The sequence below is a fragment of the Theobroma umbraticum genome, unplaced genomic scaffold (assembly GCF_002168275.2).
Source record: "Theobroma umbraticum cultivar Fairchild unplaced genomic scaffold, ASM216827v3 scaffold_147.0, whole genome shotgun sequence".
NCBI lineage: Eukaryota > Viridiplantae > Streptophyta > Magnoliopsida > Malvales > Malvaceae > Theobroma > Theobroma umbraticum.
The window spans coordinates 8,124,122-8,138,439 of NW_018397259.1; the positions used below are offsets into that span (position 1 = coordinate 8,124,122).

Genomic DNA, 14,318 nt, shown 5'->3' on the forward strand with positions numbered 1-14,318 from the left:
TATTCTTTTTACCCCCTTTCACCTTTCCCTTATTTTTTTTGTTCTTTTTGTCCTTTCTGCCTTTTATCTTCCTTTCTTTTTGTTCTACTAGATTGCAGTTAACAATTTGTGGATTGATCAACAGATCATTAGTTTTTTTTTTTTGTAAAGGTAAACTTTGTGGATAGCTAATTTGGGTTGAATTCATCTTTAAATTTTTTTTAGCATGAATATGGTAAAAATATCATTTTCCTAGAACCGGATATAGAACAACAAATTGCAGAAAATAGTAAACAATAATGTAATTTACATGGCTCGCTAATATAATTTGACAGGCATCCGTGGAAGAGATGTGAAATGAATCGAAAAATAGAATAGTTTTAGACTAGTTCGTAAACTTTAATTTCAGTAAACACATCTAGATGACAAGAAGCTCTATACCTGGCAAACAAACATGTTTCCCTTATTGATAGCAACAGAGCTAAGTTGACATAGGCGGTTGCAACGGTGGTGATGGCACAAATAGTATTCCTGGTGGTGGCGGTGATGCTGGTGGTGGAGGTGTTGATGGCGGTGGCGGTGGTGGTGGAGAAGGCCAAATCTTGCGAATCGGAGGCATTCTGAAGTGAACAGGAGCACTTGGCTTTGGAGCTGGCGGCCTTGATATAATTTGCTTTAACCTTTTCGACTCAAAATTGAACTTATTATGAGACAGAAAATCATTGGAGTCAATTGCATTAGAGGATGAACCGGAAACAGCTTCTTTACTGGCCTGGATTGTTTGACAACTATGTGAAAGTAGGACGCCGAGGATGAGCAACATGAAAATTGGCAGGAAAGAATTGGCTTGATCCGTTGCCATTTGGACAATGATCCTTCAACAGGTTGGCCTACAGATATCGTTGCTAGTTGACTGTGGTTGATATGGAAAAACCCGTCGGTTTGATAGCTAGCCAAGGAAGAAAAGTCGAGCGGGGCAACACTCTCAATAGTGATCTAGTGGTCTAGACTAATACTAATATTAATCTTAACGAAAAAACTTGCTCTCTATGTACAAAATTCCCATCCTTGAGAAAAAGATCAAGAAGGATTCAGGAATTTTTCTGAGTAATGTGATAATTAAAATAATAATAATAATTAAAAAAATATAAATATGTTAAAATTTATAAATTAAAATTTTTGACATTAAATTAAAGAAAGTATAAACTCAATATATTTATTTAATACTTAAAAAAAATATTTAAGATAATTATAATTGTCAACTCGTCCCTCATTCGATTACATAGTTTGTATTTTATAAATTTTATTGTTGAAAAAGCTCTTTCAATTGACATTATTGCAACTGATTAGATCAATGCAAATTTTACTAGCAAATAAACCAAAAGATACATAATATTTCTATTTGTTTACAAAATAATCAAATAATATATCTATAAAATAAATCAAAAAAAGAAAGATTCATAATTTTAAGATATTATTTGACATACAATACTATTTTTTATTAGTTGAATTATAATTACGAACTCAAACTATCAAACAAATAAAAAAAAATTAAATATGAAGTATTTAAAAACTTAATTTGGATTGAAATTTATTTACAATTGAAACCTACATAAATTGTTTTGGAAAAGTGAAAATTATAACCGAGAAAAGGAAGCGTCATTGCAGGACTTAAGTGTAACATTTGAATTTTTGAAAAAGAAGAGTAATTTAGATTTTAACTTTTTTTTAATAATTTTTTTATCTTTTCATGTGGTATTTAAATATTAATATATAAATTATTTTTTGATGAATCTATTTTAATCCCACTTCCTACAACATTGTAAAAATAAAAATAAATTTATTAATATAATTAACTATATAAAACTCTAGATAAATTATACAACTAGTAAATATTTTTTTTGTAAACCAGCGGTGCCATGTGACAATTGTTAGGTCGGCCCCTTGAAAGACGGTTGGTCTGTTACCTTCAGTATAAATTGAGCCTTTATTTCGAACTATCGGCCTTGTTTCTTCTTAGTCGGTGGTTCGTTACAAGCTAATTACTAGCTTTCATTGTGCATCTGCTTTCTGCATTTTTTGGACCGTAAAGAATTAATTAGATTACCCAACTCCTATTAAATTTTGTACTTTTATTGTCTATATAGTATAATGCCACTGCCTACTCTTTGACTCGACTGATGATTTATTAATTTGGGTTTGCCCTTGGCCTTGACTTTGTAATTTGGAGATGTGTAAATAAATAGGTTAGCTTCGTGCAAAGAATGCATAGCAAATGAGCCATTTCTTTCGATCCCTAGCTCACTAAAATATGGCTGCTAAGTCTTGTCTGTAGGCAAACTGTGATAGAAAGATGAAATTATAACACAGCAGATGAGACCATATATTGCTCTGGTATGAAGAAGAGAAAAAATAAAACAGAGAGGAGTTTGTTAAAGGTTCATGCACTTCACTCAACTGTAACCAAAATATTTATACAAGTTATACAAGATTAACACCTGTTAACATAAGAGATAAGTGTTATAAAGCTAACCATGCACAAAGACACCTCATAAACACCGTTGTACCTCATAAACAGAGATAAGTGTTAAAGGTCCTTGCTTCTGTAGATGTTTTTGTGTCTGTTTTCTGTCCACCTTCTCCTGATAGGGGCAGCTCTTCAAGTTGCTGTTTGTAGGATGATAAGTCTCCTCTGATGATCTTTTCCTTAGAAAAAAAAAAGGAAGAGAAAAAAGATAAAAAACCAAAAAAAGGGATATGCAAAGTAAAAATCACTGCTCTTTGAGGACTTGCTGACCAAGAGAGCGTTGCTGGTTTTCCTTATCCAGGAGGTTTGTTTTTGTTTGATTGCTTCTTGTATCCTGCTGCCAGTGTTTGTGTATAGGCAGGATTGTGCTCGTCTTATGTTGGTTACTGAATATTCAAGGACTACTGCTAATCTGTGCAAGCAGTGTGTCCTTCTCTATGTACAACCCCTATTTTACCAACCCGGTCTTCATATCAATGGGAATCTCTGGCAGAGACTAACAATGATATTTCGGCAACATGATAAATAAAATTTCACTTTTTTTTTTTAAAAAAATTGGTTAGAGTTGAGTGTGAGAAAGAACGTTTGAATATATCTCCCTTTTTAGTGCGATTTTAAGTATCTTAAAATTGATTTTCCTGATATTTCACTTTCAAATAAAGGAAAACAAAATTAACAGCCCTAAATAAAGTTTTATACCTTAATTTTCATAATGATGATTAATTATAAAGATTTATTTATATATTTTTTCGAATTATTTTTTGTAATTTGACATGATAATCTTTTTATGTTGATTAATTTACATTTGTACACCACCAGATTTGTTCAAAATTATTTATATTTGACACTTAGCAATACGGAAATCTACCTTGAATATATATACTCACTGCTCTTTTTTTTTTTTTTAAATTATTTATCTATCTGAAAAAAATGTCGAGTAAATATATATGAAATACAATCTTGATTATTGTTCAACCATTCTTCTTTGTCAACAACTGGCTTAATTACAATTCTTTAATTTTTAATACTAATCGTCTCTCCTTCTACATAAATCACAATTCTTTTATCATAAGAATTTAACACGAGATTTTAATAAAAATTTCAAATCTTAATTGATGAGATGTTTTCATATGGAATATAATGATATCAAATCATGTAATGTATAAAAATATTATAGAATGATCGTACAACAGTTGTTACGAAAATTTAATATTATGGTAAAAATCATTTTTTCCCAACACACGAGATAGGACCAAAAATGGAAGCTATCAAGCAATAATGTAATTTACATGGCTCGTTAATATAATTTTGGCAGACACCCATCGAAGAGATGTGAAATGAATGGGAGAATAGAGTAGTTTTATAGACTAGTTCTCAAACTTTAATTTCAATATATACATCAAATTTTCACTAGAGCAGATGAAGCTCTATACCTAGCAAACAAACATGTTTTCCTTATTAATAGCACTACTAGAGCTAAGTTAACATAGGTGGCTGCGACGGTGGTGATAGCACAGTGGTCCTGGTGGTGGAGGTGGCGGTAGAGACGGCTGGCTAATAGGAACTTTGGAGTGAAGAAGAGCACTTGGATGAGGAGATGGCGGGCTTGGTTTAAATCGTATGAACCTTTTCGAAACAAAATTGAACTTTTTATGAGACGGAAACCAATTGCATTAGAGGATGAACCAGAAACAGCTTCTCGGAGATTGGCCAATATTCACTCTTTCCTTTCCATTCCTTAGGCTTTTGGACTTACAATTCTGACTATTTTTGAAAGATAATTGTCTTCATCTAACATATGGTGTGCTGACGATTAGAGCTGGTCTTACTTATAGTAAGTAATTAATTTTTTCAGACTAAATTTCATCATTCTTCTATGATTTTTTAATAATATTTTTTATTTTTGATTTATAAAAGTTTAATCTTTAAATCGTGGTTTTTAAAAGTTATGGCTTTATCAATTTTCACTAATATAGAAAAGGGATTGACTTCTTCTTTGAAACTTGACTTGGTTAAGATATTTATAATTAAGATCAAATAGAGCTTATGTTGTAAAGCTATTATTCATTACGGGTTCGGATAGTACGCAGACAGTGATCTTAGTATACTCATTATATGAAATTGAATATAAATTATAATTTTTAATAATTTAATTTAATTTATATATTTTTTATGATTAATATAATATTTATTAAAATTTAATAAATTTTTTAAATATAATTTTAAATTTTAACTTTCTTTATTACCTAAATTTAATTTATTAATTTAATTTTTATTAATAACATACATAAAAATATTTTAAATTTTTTTCAATCAGAACAGATACAGAGTATTTAACAAATGAATATAATGCTTAAAATATTTAAATACAAGTTCAGAGTACTAATTCAAAAAATTAATCGAATACTTACAAATTTGGATATTTTATTAAACAATAAAATTTAAATTAAATTACTTTAAAAATAAAGAATACCTTATCTGTTAAAATTCTTTGTCGGAGCAGACCAGCTGTTAACATTCCTAATTGGAGCAGACCTTCCCATTCTCTAAAATCCTAAACAAAATAGAGGCCTTGAATTATAAAGTGCACGTTTATTTCTCATAATGCGATCTCCAATGTCACGTGACCTATAAAAGAAACAGCCCCAAAATTTCTTCTGCTTTAACCACTTGCTGAACCCGAAATTTCTCCGTGTTTCTCACCCTCCAAACAGCACTGAAAAGAGAAAAAAACATTAGAAAAAAAGATTGTAAAATGAGAAAAGGAGGGCCAAGAAGGGACGGGAACTACACAAATCCATGTTTGACGATGCACCAGCCATGGGCTTCATTGTTAGTTCATGGGATCAAACGAATTGAAGGCAGGTCTTGGCCTGCTCCAATCAGAGGTAACCACAAAATTTTCTTATAAAAGCTTTGAAATTTATGCTTAAAAGCAAATACCTATATCTTTATTTGGGGGTTTTTTTTTTATGGGGCTGTTTCGTTTTTGAGAAAAAGTCAGGACGTTTTTGAATAAAAGCACCGTTCTTTTATTGGATAAGGCTTTTAAATTTATGTTGAAAAAAAAAATCCCAATTTATCAACTCTTTTTGGTTATATTTTTCTCCTTTGGGTGTTCTTATAGGATTTTAAATTAGCTGTTGAATGATTTTTTATTGAAGTTAGGAACTTCGGGGCTTCGGTTCTTTTTTGTTTTCTAAAATTGGAATGAGAAAAGGACTTTTTTTTTCCTTTCCAAAGGTATAGGTATATCTAATTTTTTCTCAAAAAGGAAGAAAAGGTCAGTTATTAAATGTTTTAGCCACATTGTTTTGTAAATGTATTTTTATTTCTTATCTTTGTTTATAGTGGCTTTGAGTAGAAACTATACTTGCTGTTGGGAGAAAAAGGGCACCAAATTTGGTGTTGTCTAAATTTTATAAAGTTTTAAACTTTACTGTTATGATTGTGGACTGAGAAAGAACACTGATTTTCTATTGGTTTTGATGTTTGTAAACCTATATATATATATATATTATTTATGTTCCGAATGCTTGTAAAAGTTTATAAATTGGCTCTATACTCAGAAAATTGGGGTGAGACAGAAAAGGATATGATCAGGTCACAAGAAATTAGGGGTTCAATTTGGTTCTAGATTTTGTATGACTTTTTCGATTGATGAACGAATTTTAAATGAGCAAATGCATCTATGACTAAACAATTCTCAATCATGGCTTAGTAAGTATATAGAGGTAAAGGAAGTATAATATGTGCTTAATTTAGATGGTACTTCAGTTTACTATAATTAGACGTTAAGGCTTTGCAAGCAATATATGTATATTTTCAAATCCTGTTGGAAATGCAGTATCCCCAAAGCGGAAATGTGTTCTTAGAAGACTGCAGCAATTTATTTTGTGCTTCAAGCTTCTTTGAATTGGTCCCGAAGTGGGAATGATTTTCATTTAAGGAGAAATTATGAGATTATTATTAACCATTTTACTCTTTTACAGTCTTGATGCATTTGTAGCTAGTATTTCTTTTCTTCCACATACAGCAAATAAAGCTGCGTCTAATTATATTATAATTTCTTTCTAGGCCGCCTTTGGATACATGCTGCCGGTAAAGTCCCAGATGAAGCTACAATTAAAGCAATGGAGGATTTCTATAGGGAAATTTATGCAGTGAATGGAATTACTGATCTTAAGTTTCCAGAACATTACCCTGTTTCAAGACTGCTAGGTCAGGCCTTTCTATACTGCATTTACTCTGTTCTGTTTTTCCCTGGTGGTTTATTGTTTGTTGTTCATTTTTAATTTGCATTTTTCCTGGTAATAGATCATTGCAAATTGATAAAATAATTTTATGGGGTCTTTTAAATTGTGCAAATATTTCACCTGAACTCTGAAGCCATTGTTTAAATTTTTATCATTTTGTTCTTATTTCTTTCTAATCTGGATTAATTATTCTATGGTGTAGGGTGTGTTGAAGTGGTTGGCTGTTTGAGATGTGAAGAATTAGGTCAATGGGAGGTGCTACCTGAAGGGGTGGGCAACTTAGGCTTTATCACATTATGTTTTTAGATATCTCAACATGATATGCAACACTTCCAATTTACTCATTCGTTTTTTTCCCCCTCCTTTTTGGTCCTTGGTGTCTCCAGGTTAGGCTAGAAGGACAAACGGATTTTTGCTGGCTCTGTGAACAACCAAAGGTGTTTACTTTCATGCTGGATAGATTGCTATTTTGTGTTCTACAATTCCTTTTTTTTTTTTAATTGGATATTATATGTGATTGAAACTTTTTTGTTTTTCATTTTGTGTAGAAATTATTAATCCCATTTGAGATGCGAGGGTTCCAACGCGTTTATAATTTGGAAAAGAAGGTAACCATGTGCAAGAAGTTATGGCACTCTCTCTGATTTGGCATTAAATTGATACTGATTGAAATATCTGTGGCAGATATATGAGGCTGCTGTTAGAGGTCTTGTCCCGGTTGAAGGTCCAGCACCAGTAAAATTTCCGCTACCAAATCTGAGAGATCCCTTTTTCCTTGGAAGCCAGGATCCATTTTTGTGTCCTTTCCTGATTCAAAAGCATCTGCTGTTGAGAAATCATCTAGTCTCAGTGCAGCGATAGCTGGTGCACGAGCAGCAGCTACGCAGTTTTCAAAGGACCCAAATCTTCATAAAAGTACCATCCAGAAGAGTACACCTGTTTCAACATCAAGTAAGTACGACATACTTGTAGAAGACAATGGAATGCCTGATAGTAACTTAAATGACGAATCTATAAAGCAAATTCAGCCTCCAATCCATGCGGCTACTTTGAGGAAGAGAGAAGCTGTAGTCACAGTCAATCTCCTGCATATCTGAAACAGCATCCTGGTGCCCCTTCCAAGGTTAGCAGTTTATTTTACTTCGATATAAATGTTGGCCTTCTATTCCATTGCATGATTAAAGTCCATGATATGGTTGTCTCGTCCCACCCAGTAACTGTATAATTGAACATTAAATTGGGGGGGGGGGGGGCGGGTTGTTGTGGTGTTGGGTGGAATGGTAATTTGCATTCAAACATATGGAACAATTGTAACTTAAGTTGCCACTTCTAATCTTTTTTCTAATATCTTTGTATGATTGCTCCATCTTTCTATATTTAGATTTTTGCTGCCGCATTAAGGGGGCTGAAGCCATCATGAATATCAACTGATTTTTAGGGCAACGAGCTTGTATATATAACCACACTTGGGTGGCGTAATGATTTCTGTAGAAATCCAAGTATAGCTCTTGAAGCAGGCAAACAGGGGTGGATTGCTTTTTCTTTCCCTTTCTCATATTCTTCTCCGTCTGTATCAATAACTAAATTCTCCATGGATGTCTTGTTCTAGGGCCTTGATAATGATAATTGTTGTACTAAAAATAATATATGTGCTGAATTTTCCTGGATTATTGTAATTTATAAAACTCTGATCAAGTCCATGGAAATAGAATGTCTGAGATCCATATGTGGGTGTTTTAGCCTGCTTGATGAAGTTCAATTTTGATAGAAGCAGTTGAGTTGTTAGTATTGTGGATAAATGTTATACTTTGTTTCTAGACTTGCTAAACTTACTATTTATGGTTAATATGTTTGAAACTCAATACTTGTGTATGGACCCAGTTTTATGACTTAGTAAAACATTTGAGTAGTGAGCGAGGGAGAAATTATATAATGTTTTGTGATTGTTTTCTCTTGTCATGTACAGCTGAAATTTACATATCGTTGATGAAATAAGGATCTTTGGCACTTAATAGGATTGATAGAGAATAGAGATTTGCCACGTCTAATGAGGAGATTAACTTTACCATGCCAAGTCAATGATTCCCAAAAAAGATAAAAAAAAAATCGGGAAATAGTAAAATGCAAACCCAAGTTACAGATGCTCCAATCAAATTAAGTGGTATACACTAATTAATTCATTGTCAAAGAAGAAAATGTTGGTGCAATAAGAGTTGAGCTTGAAAGAGAAAATCCAGAAGAAGAATGGAGCCATTCAATATCCATGATGGATATAGAACATGTCAAAGTATATCTTTCTCTGCCTCTCACATTGCCCTCTCTTATTCTTCCCATGAAACATATAGAATATCAAATCGATAAGGAATAAAATGGAAAATAATAGAGTTTCCTATAGCAACTCTTTTCCTTCACTGCCAAGGCAAACATACGTCGGGTTGACAAGTTCATAATCTGACTTATGCCAAAATTTGGTCACCATTTAATATTCATTATTCCCATAGTCTTCCAACAAAGGCATATAAAAAGAGCTAGCATGCCCTGCAATAAGATCGATTAACAAATGCTTCAACAAGATGAAGAATCAGAAAGTTTTTATTGATATTTCACGCTGGTTTGTTTTCATTTTGATTAATGGATTGCTTCTTTTACATTTTGGTTTCACTAGTAAGGTGGTAGCACGCAAGGTTCCTTCTGGTTCATTCCCTCACTTTGTAGCTAGCTATGGTTTGTCTTTCAAATTGCAGGCAGTGCCCAACAGGGAGATTCAAGTATCACCACCACCACCCCCTACAACTGGTACTATTATTACCATGCTCGCTCCGGTGCCATCGCCATTGTCAGGAGCAGCATCATCTCCATAGCATGCTATATGTATAAGTACATAACCGAATAAATGTTTGTTTTGTTTGTCATCATTTTTGTACTTATGCACCAATCCTATGGTTTTCATTTTCCTTCAAAGATTTATATATTGGCTTTAGATGATATAGCAATCCTCACTTTAGAATTTCAATTTGTGTGGCTATATTATAACCTCAAACTTTAATTTCATTTATTTGTATGATTTGGCTGTTCAAGGAGTGTGCCAAATCTGGAAACCTCAGACAAATGCGAACTAATTAAGTATAAAGATTTCTAAGTAATGCTTAAAAGACCATGTCAAAGTCTTTCTGAAGCTTTCTCCCATGGATAATGTGAACTGCAAAACCATGACTTGTTACTTAATGTAATCTTTGGTTGGTAAAGTCTCATAAACCTTGTAACCATAAAAAAGGCATCTATCTCTGGCCTGGTGCTGCAAGAAAGCACTAAAATGGCCCTCATTTCATACTTCCTCACTGTCTTTTTGATCCACGGGCTGTTACTGTCACCTGCAGCTTTCGTGGGGAGGGGTCTTTGAAACTTGCAAAGCTTGCAAAAGATGCTAAAACACCACCACCACCACCTTCCCCCATGATCAATGGTATTGTTCAGCAACTACCTCTACCACCATCGCCACCACCACCATTACCATGACCAAGACAGTCCCTTTTCAACTTCTCAAGTCTAACTTCAAACGTTCATAACTTCCTCGTCTGATGTTGGAATAATTGAGTGATATTTTCTTTGTTGGAAATCTTAGAGTCTCATTTCAAATGAAATTAATTTCACTCAAAAACTCAAAGTAATTTTTAACATATGTCAAATTTCAGTATATGCTACATATTTCACTCTTATAATGTTGAATACTTATTTTATTTGAGCTTATAATATATCAAAAGTGAGTTTGAATCAGATAACCTTTTATGATTGAAGTGAAAATTCTCTGAAATTCTTCTCAAAGTAATTTTAACGCGTGAGTATCACGTCAATTTCAATTCCAATTTCTTACAAATTTTTAACGAAAAAGTTTTTTTTTCGTTAAATTGTAATTTGTCTACACTTATGTTGTATGATATTTAATTTTAATTAAAGCTCGAGTCTTGGCAACAAGCAAAAAAAGAGCAATTAAAGTCAAATTAACTCTGAGTCACTTAAGCAATATGAAGGTGTTAGTATATGGAAACAGTTTTGAAATGGTAAACTCTCCAAAACAACTACAATTCATCAATGAACTTCTTTTACAACCATTATTCCATTGATTTTTTAGCAAAAGGCAAAAAATTACAAGTTGCAACAGATCTGTCACTTTCATGTAATTATCGTTTGCTTTAGTTCATAGTAAAGTCACATAAAATATTATTTAATTTGTGACCCTAAAGGCTAAAACTATATTAACTTGGAAGTCTTCTAACCAATGACTTCAAGATGCTGACAAAGGAAGCATCACGAAGGTACAAAAAGAAAGAAAAAATGGATAAACAAGTGATGGGGATTGCTGTGTCTCTTTCTCTGAACTTTCCAGTCTGTTGACTTTGAATACACCTAACACAAAATAGAACAGCTGGCTCCCAAAGTAATTATAAATTGGTTCTCAAAATTATTGTCTCATTAGATCCTCTTACTAGTTCGAATACCACCACCACCACCACCTAGTGGCAATGTTATTATTCATCGAAACCGCCCTCCTCCTATCTTATCACCCCCATCTCCACTACTACCGTCACCGCCACCACCAACCCCGCTGTATGCATAATCTATAGTGGCCACCACCATGCTATCTTCATAGCATTTGATCACTTGTAAATGTCAAACATTATGGTTCGAGCTATATCTATATATGTTCCGTTTAATTTCTTTCTTTTTTTCATTTCTTGTGTGCCCGATTGTTGATTATTATGCACCTCCCAAGAAAAAATCATTGATTTTATTTTGTATAATATTCGAAGTATTACTACATAATATATCTTTTGCACCCAAAAAAAGATACAATATTCCAAATATAAAAATCTGCATCCTAAATAAGTATGGAGCATTGTAAATAATTGACTATTAATTGATACATATCTTGTTCTCTAGCACTTGACAAATCTAGCTCAGAAAGCATTAATAATTGTATGGGAGCAAAAACCTTGAACTTCTGACTTGAAGATGTTAGCTGCATTAATTACTCAACTGCCTCTCAGAGCCACCAAAGTTGAAAGTAGTAAACTAAAGAAGTATCAATTGAAATTACGTAAGAGGATTCTAATTATTTTCCGTTGACTTGTCAAACTTCAACTCTCTATCCATCCTTGAAGCTTCAATCTATGGACTTAATAAAAGGCAGGGCTCTGCTAGTGTTAAACCAGGGGCATCATCAGAAATGGATGTCAATTCTTGCTTGCTTGCTTTCCTGCTGATCCATGCCCTTCTATTTTCATCACAAAGTGATCTCGCAGTCCAGGCTGCTGAATCTGTTTCTGGCTCATTCTCGGATCCATTTCCTTCACATGATCTTTATAAGTTGAAAGTTGTGTCCAAGAGGACTCAACGACCACCTCTACCATCACCAATGATTCATGCTCCTTATCACTTTAAAAGTCCTCCTCCATTTCCTCCACAACCATGCCCGCCATCACCACCACCACCACCACCTTCATCTCTGTGGCAACCACCTCTGTGATTTTGGGATACCTGGCACCAATCTTACAGTTGATAAAAGCTTGATATCAGGAGCTTTTGTTGTAACTTTAAAGTCATAGCGAGAGTAGTTTGTGAAGATTTGAGGCAATCCCTCTTCTTCTGTAATAATTTTGTTTATATATAGAAATAGTTCCAATGATTGGTCATATTTGTTTTTGAACTTTAATTGCTCGCTGTTGGAAAAGTAATTCCCAACGTGGAGATCAAGCCACTGGTAGAACTGGAGGGAAGCATCAGCTTTGAAGGTTGAAGGAGGACTCTCGGAGGAGCAACGATGTCGTTCTTGATTAAAGGGGCTGGTTGCAGTAAAAACTCCAGTTGTGGTCGTTTTATCTTTTAACAGTTAGCTGTATTCAAAACGGTCTTGGCGATGCCGTTTCCATTTTTCTGTTTCTTATTCGTTGATCCTATGCGCACCATTGTGGTGCGTTTTGGGGTTTTCTAGTATCTGCTGCAAGGCTCAACGGCCATGTCTTGTGCTGTTAATTTACCGTTAAGCTGCTTCTTGTTGTGTGTGTGCAGCTCCTTCGTAGATCGCGGTTTTAGTCTCCATAGCCTAAAATCTAGGAAATGTTGTTATTGTTACAAGTATAAATGCAAGTTTAAAAATGAGATCCGTGGATTTTGGATCTCACTATTTCTTTTCTCTGTTTCTTGCTCTGTTTTTCTTAATCATTCTTGGAATTTCTGTCTTTGCACTCCAGAAATATAAGGACCCTTCACAAGTTACAATGGGCGCTTCAATTTTTACTTGCAGAGGACTAATTATAACTGAATCTCCAGTAACCAGACCGGTACATTGTGTCTTGCCATAATCTGTCATGCCAAATCAATTACATTGATCTGTACTGGCCTACAAATTTAAATTGCAGGATATATATGAACTGAACTTTTCTCTTGTATAGATAGGATGGGGAAATGGTTATAAAGATGGAAAAAAAATTGGGGTTTCTTGTTTCTTTGAATGTGGATTTCTTGAGTTCAGATATAGTTGATGTAATTACTTTATTCAAGACTGTCTTGCCTTGTATTTGAGGCCTTTCAATGGAACGACTTACCAGTTTCCATTCATGTTAATTCCTAGTTTATCGCTAAGGGTTGCTGGGTTGTATTTGGGCCACCTTATCCTTCAAAACTGACATGTGGAACGTGCAGTTGCCCTGTTTTGTATAAAACTGAAATAAAGAGAAATCCGTTGGAAGCTTCCCTTATTTCATAATAAATCAAAGGGAAACAAAGAAGCTGACATCGTTAAGGATCACTTGAGCGATATAAATTTGTGCATTTACATTTGGCAAGCCATTGAAAATTGATCCAAAATATGCATAATCTGATGCTTCAATTTATCTATCAGTCATGTTCTCGAAGTAGAAGGTAGGTGATTATAAAAATCCAAATGAAATTGTGGCTACGCACCTTCCTACACCAACTCCATCTCTTTGGTCTATTTTCCTTGGCCTTTATGATATACAGCTCAGTCTCACGGTCGCTGATTTCAACAATTTACGCATCTTGTCAAAGCATATGCAATTGTGGTAGCGGACTGTTCAAACGAAGATATTTTCAGTTGAAAACAGGGTTTTCTCTAAGTAAAGCATTAGCTTATAAGTTCAAGGCAAACGGAGTTCTCAAGAAACAAGAATTTATCATGGATATTTCTCCTTGCTTGCTGCTGGTTATTCTTATCCATGGCCTGGTGTTACAAACTTGTCATGCTAGTAGTAAGCTCCATGTAATGCCTCAAGCTCTGGATATTCATGATATGGATACAGTGAAGCTGAGTCAGCCAAAACTCTCTGCTCAAACGAAGGTAGAAATCGGCAGAAGAATTGGGAAACCAATCCCGGTCAGGCCTTCCCCAATGCCTAACGGAGCTGTTCATATGTCTGTTCCTCCAGGACCGCCTGACAATCCAAGAGTTCTATTGCTTCCCCCACCATCACCTCGGCCGCCACCACCGCCTTATATTTCATAAATCCACGTATTTCCCTTTTTGGTTTCTTACTCTCCAT

General features: G+C 34.0%; 1 protein-coding gene across 1 annotated transcript; it reads left to right on the top strand.

Annotated features, from left to right (window-relative positions):
• Nucleotides 1-5,081: 5,081 nt before the first annotated feature.
• On the top strand, nucleotides 5,082-8,532 carry LOC110415393 (RNA-binding ASCH domain protein). Its single transcript, XM_021427034.2, is given in 9 exon segments — nucleotides 5,082-5,394; nucleotides 6,584-6,727; nucleotides 6,965-7,032; nucleotides 7,149-7,199; nucleotides 7,311-7,370; nucleotides 7,447-7,539; nucleotides 7,542-7,773; nucleotides 7,776-7,885; nucleotides 8,144-8,532. Coding segments are annotated over 9 exon segments (930 nt in total). The 5' UTR covers nucleotides 5,082-5,261; the 3' UTR covers nucleotides 8,183-8,532.
• The last annotated feature ends 5,786 nt before the right edge of the window (nucleotides 8,533-14,318 follow it).